Source organism: Perca flavescens, chromosome 8 (genome assembly GCF_004354835.1).
Source record: "Perca flavescens isolate YP-PL-M2 chromosome 8, PFLA_1.0, whole genome shotgun sequence".
Lineage (NCBI taxonomy): Eukaryota > Metazoa > Chordata > Actinopteri > Perciformes > Percidae > Perca > Perca flavescens.
In genome coordinates, this window is record NC_041338.1 from 24,890,865 (window position 1) to 24,904,455 (window position 13,591).

At 39.4% G+C, this 13,591-nt stretch overlaps 2 protein-coding genes across 2 annotated transcripts; both read right to left on the reverse strand.

Moving 5' to 3' along the window:
- Positions 1-4,975: 4,975 nt before the first annotated feature.
- On the reverse strand, positions 4,976-9,201 carry cfap161 (cilia and flagella associated protein 161). The gene is made up of 8 exons (XM_028585926.1): positions 8,721-9,201; positions 7,361-7,450; positions 7,033-7,250; positions 6,853-6,934; positions 6,422-6,457; positions 5,996-6,118; positions 5,822-5,895; positions 4,976-5,277 (listed from the first exon to the last, which is right to left on the reverse strand). The coding sequence occupies exons 1-8, from the start codon at positions 8,790-8,792 to the stop codon at positions 5,091-5,093; spliced, it is 882 nt and encodes a 293-aa protein (XP_028441727.1). The 5' UTR covers positions 8,793-9,201; the 3' UTR covers positions 4,976-5,090.
- Positions 9,202-9,595: 394 nt separating this feature from the next.
- Positions 9,596-12,417, reverse strand: cers3b (ceramide synthase 3b). Its single transcript, XM_028586185.1, has 10 exons — positions 12,245-12,417; positions 11,936-12,053; positions 11,656-11,774; positions 11,508-11,565; positions 11,096-11,146; positions 10,904-10,996; positions 10,621-10,749; positions 10,116-10,222; positions 9,861-10,014; positions 9,596-9,716 (listed from the first exon to the last, which is right to left on the reverse strand). Exons 1-10 carry the CDS (start codon positions 12,415-12,417, stop codon positions 9,597-9,599), a joined length of 1,122 nt encoding a protein of 373 aa, XP_028441986.1. The 3' UTR covers position 9,596.
- Positions 12,418-13,591: the final 1,174 nt, after the last annotated feature.

Genomic DNA, 13,591 nt, shown 5'->3' on the forward strand with positions numbered 1-13,591 from the left:
CCTTATTTATTTGTTCAGTGTATGAGTGATTGTGTTGTTTTTATTCCACAGAGGAGAATTCCTTTTATCAATTTAAAGAAAAGCTGTCTTTATAGTGAGTTTTTTTATTTTTATATATTTTTTTAAATTATTTGACTTCTTGACTCTGGAGCGAACAGGACTAAGTTCAAACCTTTAGTACCATGAAGTGTATATTTTGTGCATTGGAGCTGTACCAGGTTACAGTGCACATCATCGTTACAGGTCCAAAGCAAAATCTGACATGGAGCCCTCATTCAAGAGAGGACTGTAGCCTACCCACTGTTTTGATCCTTCATTCATCCTATAGCCTACATGTAGCAGTGACGGCATGGGCGTCGCTGTACTCATTCCGAAGCACGTTTGATCCTGGATGCAGGTTTGTAATGTCGATCAAAAATCAGCTGGCATGAAGATTCGAGACAATGAGGAATTCAGTACCGGTATTTAATTCCACCACCCCCCTCCCCCCATTTCACAAACATCAGTTCCTGATTGGTGGACTGAAAAATCTTGTCTCCTTACTTCTGAAACTCACATGAATATTTACTGTAGGCCTATTGTGTGAATTTCCCTTTACAATTTTATTATTAACCGATTTTAATCATTGTAATTTAAAACGGGGAATGATTGTCAGAGTACCCCTTTAATGGCCGTTTAAAATAATAATAATAATAATAATAATAATAATAATAATAATAAATATTCCAGCATTTAAATGAAACGAATCACTTGGTGAATACTCCTAACCTTCTCTATATTAATAAATTAATGATTTTACATTTAATAAGAAATGTTGAGATGTGTTAGTTTCTCGTATTACTTTAGTTTAAAATATTACCAGAAAATATAATTTTTTAAAAACATTATAATAGCCTACTTCATACAGTATAAAACTTTTGATACTAAATCTAATAAATACTTTGTGCAAAGACGGAAGTAGCGTGTGGGAGGAGCGAATATCCGATACTTGAGATATTGGTGAAAATAAAATAATTTTAGTTTACATTGGGTTCGATAATACATTTGCTTTATAAAGTCATAAAACAGCGATCATGTGCTGGGAAGTCTCCTGATAGAGAGGCTATATGTTGTTGAGGTGAAGTGAGTGTTAGAAACAAATTAAATATCCCCTCGATGTAAAAAAAAATAACAAAAGGACTTAAATGCTGCACGTGCCACCACGATAAGTGGCACTGAACCCAATGGCTTTTTCTTTTTGTAAAACTCAGTTTTTGGGGATGTGTGTTTTTGGGAAGCGCCGTTTGGTTAGGGTCTTTCAGTGTGTAGGTGTCGCCCTCTGCTGCTACGAAAGTGGCATTGCAGTTGTATTGTAGTTTGAGCAAATGTCAAACAGTAAGCTGGAACTTACTGTACAGTCAAATCAGTCCTCTACAGGCAAATACTGTTACGGGGTGTAATTCAATGTTGAAGGTGATAAAAGGTGCATTATCATTTGAAGGTGACATAGCAAACGTTGTGCCACTCTCTACCCCTGTGTACAGTAATCTCTATATTAACACTCAGAGCAAGTAGCCTGTGTTTGTGTTTTTCTTCTCTCTTTCACACACAAATACACATTAAAAGACATAGATCCCATCAGATGCAAAGATAATTAACAAATAATATTTCATTTTTCATGAACACTTGCAATCACAAATCATCAACAAAAAAAATAGCCGTTATAATTCTCTATCTTGATGATCTTCAATGATGATCCCTTTAAAACATAAAATAATGCAAAAAAGCTTCTCAGGTATTGCATTTCAATAGCATTGCTAATATCAGTGCTTAATAAATGCAAAGAGGCAAAACATCTCAAAGTATGACAATGATTATACACTTAAATAGAGATGCACCGAATCCAGATTTTTGGGGTTCGGCCGAATACCGAATCCACCAGTTAAGATTCTGCCAAAACCGAATACCGAATCCTACTCCCATCCTCAGTCAATTAGCACAGTAAATGAAGTAAACTACGTCCACAGCCTCTAAAATAGTTAAATGTAACGACTTAATGTTGAATTCACACACTCTTTTCACATCATAAGAAAGCACATCGCTATCGCCAGATGAGTGACAATTTTGTTTGGCAAATTTTCGCTAACCAGTGTATGATGAAGGCATGTTTGGAGGGTGAAATTACAAAGCTAACGTTAGCTAACGAGCAGCAGCCGGCCGTTCAGTCGCTCCGCTCCTGCTGACACTGTCTGGTTAACACCAGTTTTTAGCTGTGACTGTCCTTCCTTTGCTGTACCTGAAGTTGCTGCGTTTTGGCTGCTGTCTGTAGATTCCTTCATGCACAACACGTATTCTTTCGGATGTTTCATACACAAATGTTTTAACAGCGGCGATGTTGTGTATTGTTTAGGCTCCTTGCCACCACGAGACAAATCGGCATTGCAAATGGAACACGTAGCTCAACTTGAATCGCCTTCTTTTGACTGAAAGTACTGCTAAACAACACTTTTTCTGCTCACAAGTTCCATTCCAACAACACTTTTTTTTTCCATTTTCACTTTCTCACAGCCTACTGCATTGAACGGTCCACCTACGCACCTTCCCGTAATCAATGGTGGCGCCATTACTTCGACCAGCATAGCGCGCGTAGACCTAGTGCATGCGTAGGGTTCGGTTTGGTGGAAAAAAATTCTAAGGTTCGGCAGAAACCGAACCCTGTCAAAAAGCCCAATATATATATTGGGGCCAAATCTCCTGTTCCCTCTGTCATTAGTCAGAGATAATGTTGCATCTCAGTTGGCTCTGTCAGTTTCTTCCCTCCACAGCTGCAGTCTCATCTGAGGGATCAGCCTCTTAGGTTTTATCCCAAAGATACTTCAATCACAAGGACTCTCACCCTCGCCTGCTCACTTTCTCACTCTCTCGCACTGTGTGTGTGTGTGTGAGTGATAGATGGAAGTGGAGTTTAGTTTATCTGTGCTATCAGGGTCCTGCCTTTACATGCTCAAAATATCAGTAAAGCTCTTTGGAATCCTGAGATGTGGTTGCTTGCTTGACTTTTAACTGGATTGGTTAATAGGATAGGAAGTACTTTACTCTCCTGCCCTCCCTCTCACCCCTCTCTCTTTGTGAGAGTGAGGATGGTGATGGATTCATACTTGCTCTCCCTCTGCTCTCTTCTTTACAGTGACTATATCATAGAGGAGAAGAATGCTGTTTTACAGAAGAAAGAAAATGAGTGGTTTGGCTTTGTCCTCCAGGGAGCCAAAGGTGAGATACACTCACACAGACACACACACACACACAAAATTCTAAGTGCCAGGATTCGGCCGAATATTGGGCTTTTTGACAGGGTTCGGCTTCTGCCGAACCTTAGAATTTTTTCCACCAAATCGAACCCTACACTTGCACTACGCTGGTCAGCGTAATGGCGCCACCATTGATTACGGGAAGGTGTTTACGTAGGTGGACCATTCATTGCAGTAGGCTGTGAGAAAGTGAAAATCGAACTTGTGAGCAGAAAAAGTGTTGTTTAGCAGTACTTTCAGTCAAAAGAAGGCGATTCAAGTTGAGCTACATGTTCAATTTGCAATGCTGATTTGTCTCGTGGTGGCAAGGAGCCTAAACAATACACAACATTGCCGCTGTTAAAACATTTGCGTATGAAACATCCAAAAGAATATGAGTTGTGCATGAAGGAATCTCCAGACAGCAGCCAAAACGCAGCAACTTCAGGTACAGCAAAGGAAGGACAGTCACAGCTGGTGTTAACCAGACAGTGTCAGCTGTTCTCTCGGCAAATGAGTCTCTCTACAGCGGGAGCGGAGCAACTGAATGGCCGGCTGCTGCTCGTTAGCTAACGTTAGCTTTCTAATTTCACCCTCCCAACATGCCTTCATCATACTAGGGATGCACCGAATCCAGATTTTTGGGGTTCGGCCTAATACAGAATCCACTGGTTAAGATTCTGCCGAATCCCAAACCAAATCCTACTCCCATCCTCAGTCCATTAAACCCTACAAGTGAAGATATTTGTGTTTACTAGGATGCAGAAACATGGTGCCAGTAAGGTCACACTACCAGCACAGCACCAGGTGCTGTGCAACCATGCAGGCTGTATGGAGTGAATCTTTTACTCAAGATAATGTGAAAAGGCTAAGACAGCATGGGACCACAAGCAGGAAACATCAAATATGTTTTATAGTGATGTGCTATGTGCTCCCTTCCTGTTTTATTTTTTATAATCAAACCATAGAATAGTCTACATGTGACATGATGTAGCACAAGTAGAGAAAACCTTTCTATCCTTTCACCGTTTTTTAGTGTTTTTTAACACACTAAAAAGTTGAAAGGGTTGCACTAAGTCATTTGATTGTAAGGACTGTTTAGAGCCTATTTTCTTGAATGTATTGCTCCTTTCATGAGAGAGACCTACTTTATCCTCTTATCTCATCAATATCTCTCTCAAATTTATTTCAGGGAAATTTCCAAATGCAAGGGAAATTGGCCCAAATCATCCAACTATCCAATATCACAGTCAGTTTCTCATGCTATTGCCCAACTAAAACAATGGAAGTGTTGTTTGGAGAAATATATCAAATGTTTCTTTTCTACAGAGCCTCCTGGTGGCTTGGCTGGCTATATCATACAACCTTAACGCCCTCGTTGGAGTCCATCCTGGAATCTCTTTGCACAAGAAGAAAAACTCAGTGACCCAAACAAAACAAAAAACAACCTTTATTTAAAAAACAAAAAAAAGGTTAGGTGTTGTAAATGATGTGGTATCTTTCTGCCATTGATTACGGGAAGGTGTTTACGTAGGTGGACCGTTCAATGCAGTAGGCTGTGAGAAAGTGAAAATGGAACTCGTGAGCAGAAAAAGTGTGTTCTTTCAAGTCAAGCTACAAGCTCGATTTGTCTCGTGGTGGCAAGGATTCTAAACAATACACAACATCGCCACTCTTTGCACAAGAAGAAAAACTCAGTGACCCAAACAGAACAAAAAACAACTTTTATTTAAAAAACAAAAAAAAGGTTAGGTATTGTAAATAATGTGGTATCTTTCTGCCCTAATTGTACATGTTACAGCATGAGAGTGGATAGTGTTAGATTTAGATGCCAGGGTTTGCCTGTGTGAGCTCCTTGTGGTCGGATGCTGCCTGTGGTTGGTTGGGAAGTACGAGCCCGTTGCCTGCAGGGTCACAGGTGCACAGTATCCAGTGGTTGTTGTCCTGCTCGGCTTTGTGGGAGTCCAGGAAGGTGTGAGCCGTCATCTCATACTCTTTGCCATAAGTGGTCCTGCAGGGACACAACTGTTACATACAGAACAACAGCGATGCATGCAGGCATTGTAACATGACTTTTAGCTGCCATATTGCAGTCCCTTATCTTTTGAGTGGCTGTAAGGAGCTGACTGCAACTTGACCGTGTCAACAGAAGTGAATCTACGTGGTGTATTTCTGCGACATTTTGACAGGACAGGATTATTTTTTTTGAGATACATCAGATCTTTTGGGTTAGGAAAGCTGATTTGTCTCAAGCTAAAACTCACAGTTGCCTTGGAGATGACTGGGAGTAGAGATGGGCTTTTCATGTCACTGTAAAAACAAAAGCCTTGACAGGCTGTTCGCTTTTACTTATAGTTAGCTCACTTAAATCCACATTGCAGTTTACTTCTTTTGATATATCTCTTTTTGTTTATCACATATTTGGCTATTATTTGTGCCAACTCTGCAGTGGACCTCAAAGTTGACATCAGACATTAAAATGAAAAGCCTTAATATTGCATTTAACACAGCAGCTTATGGTTTGTGGTTACTTTAAAAAGGAAAATGGAAAATACCAAAGGACGTGATCACCCAGAACAGCTAGAGCCTGGTTTGTCTTGCAGTGTATTATCAACACGCTCACATTAGCCTGTAACAACAAAAAAGTTACAGTTACAGATTTAAAAGAACACAGAAAATACTGATGTTGTGATGTAATAGTTAACCATGAAGATACGGTAAAGACTTACAGGGACAGGCTGACCCTCATATTCAAGCCTCTCCTGGGGGTCAAAGTGAACTATCTTCCACCATGACAGGAAGGAACCGCCATCATCCAAGTTTACTTCTTGTAACCGGGACATCTTTGCACACTTCAAATGAAGTCACAATAATATGAGACTGACAATTCAAGTCAGTTTGGTTGCTGTCGAGCCGGCTAGCCAAACTTTCTTCTGTTTCCCAAGTAGGTGTAATTTAGAGTCGTCATTAAGTAACAAAACAATCGGGTCAGTAGGAATTAGATATTGTTGATGTTGTTTAATTCCAGAACTCATGCACCTGTTCCCACTCCCAGACCACGTGCAGCTTTGTTTAAAGTCTGTTGGGGGTTGTTCTGTATAATGTATTGATGGTCTTAATATCTAATAAATAATTAATGTTAAAACTGGATCTACCTTTTGAAAACTTCGCAGGTCACTTGTCAAGTAAAGCTGAGGAAAGAAACAAAGAGAAAAGATTTCAACACACTAAAGATGAGATTTATGTTTTTTTTTCAGACGTAAGAAAGGCACAATGTAAAGTAAACCTGCTGTTTAAAAAACACTATCTCACAGAATCATGCCAGCTTGTTGTGTTTGACTGAATGAATAGAACACATGTTCAATAAAATAAATTAGTAAAACATAGCCTCCAAGCCCAGAACAGAGAAAACCTTGATCCATGATAACAAGTTTCATAATTAGGGATATTGTCTTAAACTTTAAAAAGCTCACCTAAGGATGTTACACAAATGTTTTCACTGGCTGCGTAGTACTCAACAAACACATGCAAACTCAACTCCATATATATGTATTTATAGTGTGTGTGTGTGTGTTAGTTTACTTACTCCCCCAGCAATGCCACTTGTTGTTTTCAGGGCAAAACTTTGCTCAAAATGCAGAGTTGATCCTTCAGGACTGCCATCTACACTGTAGTCAAGCAAGCAGCATTACACTTTTAAATCTGGGAGTGTTACCATGTGTGTTGAGGTGTATGTTGATGTAGTTAAGCGTGTTTGTGTATGTACCTGGTAATGATGAAGGCAGTGCGCTTGCAGGCCTGAATGCCTTTTCCTGCACTGACTCCACATGGGGCTTGAATGCTAGGTGCAGGAATCCTCGTCAAACTGTTGATGTCTGCGTTAATGCTCAGTGCACTGCACTCCCTCTTTTTTCCTCCCACGTTCACCAACATCACAACATCCCCAAAGTGCAATAGTCCATCATTTGTCACAGTGAGATTCACCTACACAATGGTAACAAAACACCATCATCATTATTATTGCCATCCCCATCATCATTGTGATATTATTGTTGTTATTAATGGTGTTATTAATTTGCTTAAACTCTTTTTACCGGTGTCAAAATGTTCTGTTTGAGGAAGTCTACTTTCTGGGCAGTAAGCTCACCCCTCTCTTTTTTCTCCAGATATTCTTTCATTGAATCCTGAAAAAACATCAACAGATACAATCTTTATTATTGAATACGTCCCCACGACCAAACCACTGCTGGTTATAAGTAAAACATATTTTCAATAAAGAGTTGGAACAAGCCAATACAGAATCTATATGATGTCAGACAATGTGAAATAAGAATACATTTTCAACCTTAAAACATAAAAGGGGGACACGGCTGGATCTTTAAAAGGAATGTTAACAATGTCATGGTATCATAATTAGGTTAATTTTCAGTCATCGTTCTTGCTCTAAACTCTTTAAATAGCAGTATGATAAACACAGAATCTTCTTTTGTCTTGTTTATTGCATGTGTAAATAGAAATTTACAATTTACAGATAAAGCCACCTAGAATTTCCCCTCCCAATCTCCAGCCAACTTCCAGGCACTGAAAACACACACACACACACACACACACACACACACACACACACACACACACACACACACACACACACACACACACACACACACACACACACACACACACACATTCATTCACTTGCAGGGTTTCACCATGAGATGGCGCTTTCTTCACAAAAACAAAGTAGTATAAACACATGGAGTAAACCAGTGTGTAAGCATTGTAAGGCAAGCTACTTGGAAAGTGTAGCCAGCTAGTGAGTGAACTAAGCTGCCATTTATTGTACATTAAATTATGCTTCACTACACTAGAGCTAACCCCCAGAGACATGTAGCAAGCTAACTAGAGAAACACAGCAAAAATAGTTTTCTATCAAAGTTATTTTTATGTTTTTAGTGAACCAACTTTATTTCAAGTCAACGCTATATATTATTGTTATTATTTTAACGATGTAAACTACACTACAGTTGGCCTTTAGCGACACTCCTCTTCCTGTTACAGTAACTGTTCCTAAAAAAAATGTTGACAAACAAAAAGAGTTTGCAGTTAATTATTAACCAGCCTTATTATCACCCCTTCTATTGTTGATTTTTGTAGGCTGTTACTAGCTAGCTAGTGAAACTTAATATCTAGCTAGCTAGCTAACGTTAATGATAACCTTTATAACCAGTAACGCTAGCTAGCCAACCTGCTTTTTTAGTATTTTAATAACCGCGATGGGTAACAAATCCCTTTGCAGTCATCATCTAGCTAGCTAGCTAGCTAATAGATGTAAGCATGTGCAAACACCTTTACTTGTAAACTTGTGTTTAGCCATTAACGCTAGCTAGCTATGCTAACGTTATAAATTAGCTAGCTAGCGATACAAGTTGAGAGCTTTATAATTTTGAAACAAACCTCCTCTAAGTGCAGGTCCTCATTCCAGTTTCCGATTCTCACATTTGTGCGATAAGTTCTCGTATGAGCCATTCTGACAATAATACTGCCAAAGTGTAGCTAGCTACTAATCACAGATATATACATATATCTATGGCTACTAATAATATAATACGTTATCCTAGCTACTTTTGACGGTGACCTGTTAAACGTAGCTAGCGTGGTTTGTTTGGTGGTTTCTATGGTAACTGAGGGTGACGGACCAACTGACGGCTCCTCTTCTGTCAGCTGATTGTCGCGAGAGGGCGTGCTGGTACAAGTTCAGTCCCGATCTGTCCAAGACTCCTCGATCCGTCTGGCCGGAGACTACTGATATCCAGAGTCAGTCAGATCTCGTGATATATCTGCTTATTCTGCCTCCCACGCGTGCAGGACGAGCTCATACAAAAATACTGACGCATACAGTTTTAAATACAACACACATACAGGAGCGTCACAGTCTAAACACATGTCCTGTAGTGCTTTAGCGTTGCATTGATGTGCCCCACCAAGCACACACACAGAAGCACATACCCATACATGTGGGATTAACATGTCATTATCATCATAATTATTCACAACATACAAAAATACAAAAACAACATATTAAAGTAGTCTTCCTCTATTTTTAATTAGGAGTAGTAGTATAAGATGAGTTGTTAAAAGTTCAGAATTTAGTGAATTCCAAAAACCCTGCAGCTTCAATCAGTTTTTGTAGCCTAAAATAGTCATTTACAATTCCTTTAGAAATAATATTAGTGCATTTACTCTTTTTATTTAAAAAATAAAATGTAATTAGATTTAGCAATTCAGGCGGAATGTGTTAGGCTACTGTGTCTCTGTTTCTGTCTGTATGTGTCAGTGGCCATTGGCCCGGCCTCTGGCTCCAGAGCTGTTTGTGCAACTCAATTTGTGGTATCTTTCCTCTGGCGAGTCACTGTCATTTTCCTCTTCATCGCTCCGGTCGTCGCCTTCCAGCTGCAGGATGAAAATTGAGCCCAAGAGAAGAGGTAGAAAATGAGGGTGACACAAAGACTCAAAACTTTTAGAATTTGCATAGTTTGCATACATTTCTTTCCATCACCTAAAAGAATGTACACATAGAAACACCTGCAAACACACCTTGCTGAAGATAACCTTGCAAACCATTCGTGATATGAGAACAGCCCAGTAGAGGTGGAGTATCTGGAGAACCAATAACATCACATTGAAGAAGTAGTAGCCAAAGAAGGGAGAAAACTTCTCCACTGGGTACACCCATGTGCAGTGAATCAACCTGTAGAAGATATGGACTCATAATATTTTTACCCCACATTACAGCAAGATCTGCATCATGCATCATGCATCATGCTGCCTCCTTCCACTTTACACACTTACCAGAAAGGAAAAATGACAAGTCTTGTCAGCATAAAGATAACTGTAAACACCACAAACATGACTTTAGCAGTTTGGTGCCACTTTGCGTAGTTGAATACCTTTGCACCCTGTGAGATTAAAAACAGAGAAAACAATCACTTTTTTTTTTTTAAAGGAATAGTTCATAGTCCGTCTTAAAGTTGCTGGCTGCAAGCATGTTTGCTTTTGATAATTAGTTTGAATCATGTAATATTTCCCATATAAGAGGGATATTTTTTCCTATGCTTATATGGGAGGTTGACACCTCAACCTGCTTTACAATAATAATAATAATAATAATAATAATAATAATAATAATAAAAAGACATGGTATCTCACTTTTTACATTTGGGACCTTTAAGTCAGTCTGTTGCTGCAGAACTGTGACAATGCAATACACAGTTATCTGCTAACACTGTACAGTATGACAATAGGTATCACGTAGATTAGCTTGTACATGCACTGATGTAAAAAAAACGGTGATGACCTCTAGAAGTATGTCAGCGGAGTCATGGACTGCCATCACCAGGGTTCCGATACGGATGTAGTTTGAAATCCAGGAGAAACTTAGAAGAGTCAGTGTGGCTATGTGATGAATCACCTGCTCTTTGAAGTCCTACACATATACACATGACAGGTGTGTGTATACGACACAAAGACATGTCCAATATATTCCATCTTTATAACACAAAGGGAAAATACAGGTTTTGTTTTAAAATGAATATTGGAAAACTTTGATTTTATACATCTGCACACATCAGCACACTCACCTTCCGTTTTACATCAAATGTGAGGCTGAGGAGCAGAGAAAGGTAGAAGCCCATTTCCAAGAGGTAATACCAGTACTGAGATGGCAGCATGGACTACATGGGCACATAGCACACGCATACAGATGTATATCATACTGCATACTGTAATATTGTACAAGCCTTCCTGATAGCAATGGTAAAAAAAAGACTTACCTGTTTAGGGAAGCCTGCCCAAACCTCCTTCATATTATAAAGCCAAGGTTTCTACAGCCAACAAAAACAGAGAGGGAGAGGAGTGTGTGTGTGTGTGTGTGTGTGTGTGTGTGTGTGTGTGTGTGTGTGTGTTAATGTTGGCCAACAAGCTCATTTATGCTTGTCTGCCATGTCAGTTGCATGAGTGTGTGACAAACCCAAACATGCTACACATACAGCATATTGCAGTGAAATCAGAGTGGTACACCCAAATAGGGAGACAGAGAGAGAGAGAAAGAGAAAATAAGGCAAGAGAAATGCCCCACAGCATACAGAAAAGCACATTTGTGCAATGGAAAAATAAACTGACACAAGAGATAAATCCTGTATTAAAAACAGTGATAAAACATGCCAACAAGCCAAAGCTACTTACATCATAGAGAGCTAGGACTCCGCAGACGAATGCAAAAAAATAAAACACACATCTCCAACTGTTGACAGACAAGAACAGTAATGTCACATATTTAAATGTGCACTCATTCTTACATCAGTGCATATTCACAAACACACACACACAACACCTGGCCTCGCAGAACCTCTTGCGAAGCCCTGGACGCTCCTGATTTCTTCTCCTCTTGAACCACACTTGAACTCTCCTTTCTGGCCAGCTGGTCTTCTTACACAGAGACCTCACATCAGCCTGAGACACAAAGGAAACAATCATATTGTTACACTCTTTCCACCCCAGGATGCAAGCTCTCTAAATTACGTTTATATGCCATATGTTCGACTGTTGATTGAGATTACTGTAAGTGAAAAACAATCACCTTTCAGTGAAATTCCCATTTTAACATACAGTACCTGTGATGGAGCCCGTGCTTGGCTGCAGAAGTAGTTTTCTAGGATGGGGCTTGGTTCTGCAGTGAGACGTACACTGTTCCTGACTCCCCAAACATTAGCCAGTGGTGTTGCCAGGAACCTGCAACAGCACACAAGCAACATTACAGTAAATGTGTGTCAGTATATCATACTGTGTAACACATTATCTGGCACAGCACAGCTTTCTTCTTTCTAAACAAAAGTGGGCTCCATATATAACGTTGCTCCACACAGCTTGTGCAAAATAATGTCAGTATTCTTACAGTAAAACAGGCGATTGATTATTCTCACCTCTCAAACAAGTATCTGACGAGGAGCAGGCCGAGGGCGCAGGGCAGAGCAGCGTAAAGTTGAGAGGCTTTAGCATAGACACGACCATCACTGTCCTCCAGATCGGACCAGGAGACATTGGCTGGCAGCCACAGACGCTCCCACCACAGCCACTCACTGACTGTCTGCAACATGCTGCTGGGAAACACAGAATACATCCATGAAAAAAAACGTTTTTACAACCATGATGCAAAACATTTAGTTTCATATTCATATTTTTTTTTAATCTAAAATTCTGAAAGTTAGCACAGTCTACTTGTTTCCAAGGCCAAACATGAGTTCACTGATATTAAAGAAATTCAATTTGACACTTTACACAAACAAAGTGCATTTCTGTAAACATTTTTCATCTGCCTTTAACAAATGTTTGATTTTAAGACTCATTTTAGACTCTTTTTTTATTTTTATTAAGACTATGGGATTAATTATAGCACAAAACAATGTCAGCTGGCCAAAGTTGTGCGCATTCACTGTTATTCTGTAGCAGCCAAATCATATATAATATACTGGAAAAACATGTTCTTTAAGCAGTTAAAAAACTACCTACATATTGTGAAATTAAGGTCATAAATAATTATAAATATATTCTGTGTAGTGTGTGTGACAAAGTCCAATAAAGTAAAATATTGTGTGAAACCAAAACCAACTTTAAAAATCTCCATTTCCATGCCTACAAAGAGATTGCATATTCAGTCCTTTGGTTGCATCTTTACAGAATACATCCATTAAATGCACACACCTACACACACACACACACACACACACACACACACACACACACACACACACACACACACACACACACGCACGCACGCACACTCTCTAACCTTTAGTATGACCACTGTTGAGAAGTGCAGAGACCTGTCCGTGTGAAGCCAGTCTGTTACTAATAAGGTTTGTGTATTGCACTTATCCACATCAGATAACAGGCTTAAATAGATCCTATATGTTCACTCTTTGTGGAGCCATTCTTCAGACAGCATAAAAAGTAAAAAAAAAAAAAGGGAAGATATTTACTTATGAGCAAATGCTGTCCCTAATCTGTACAATACACCTCATTGTGTGTGGGATGACAAGTTATTATTTTTTTTTTTTGAGCATGCGTGTAGTCTCTCACCTGGATAGAAACGATGGTATCTTTCCTTCCCACTCTGTCTGCTCTTGTTATCACACCCTGGAAGTTGCAGCAAGTCCTTTAAGGTAAGGTTAGCTCAGCACTGGACACCCCTAACTTGCCCTTGAAGCAATTTGTATTTTCAGCTGTAACTGTTAACATGCAGCAGTCATTTCAGTGTGAAATAGTTTGCG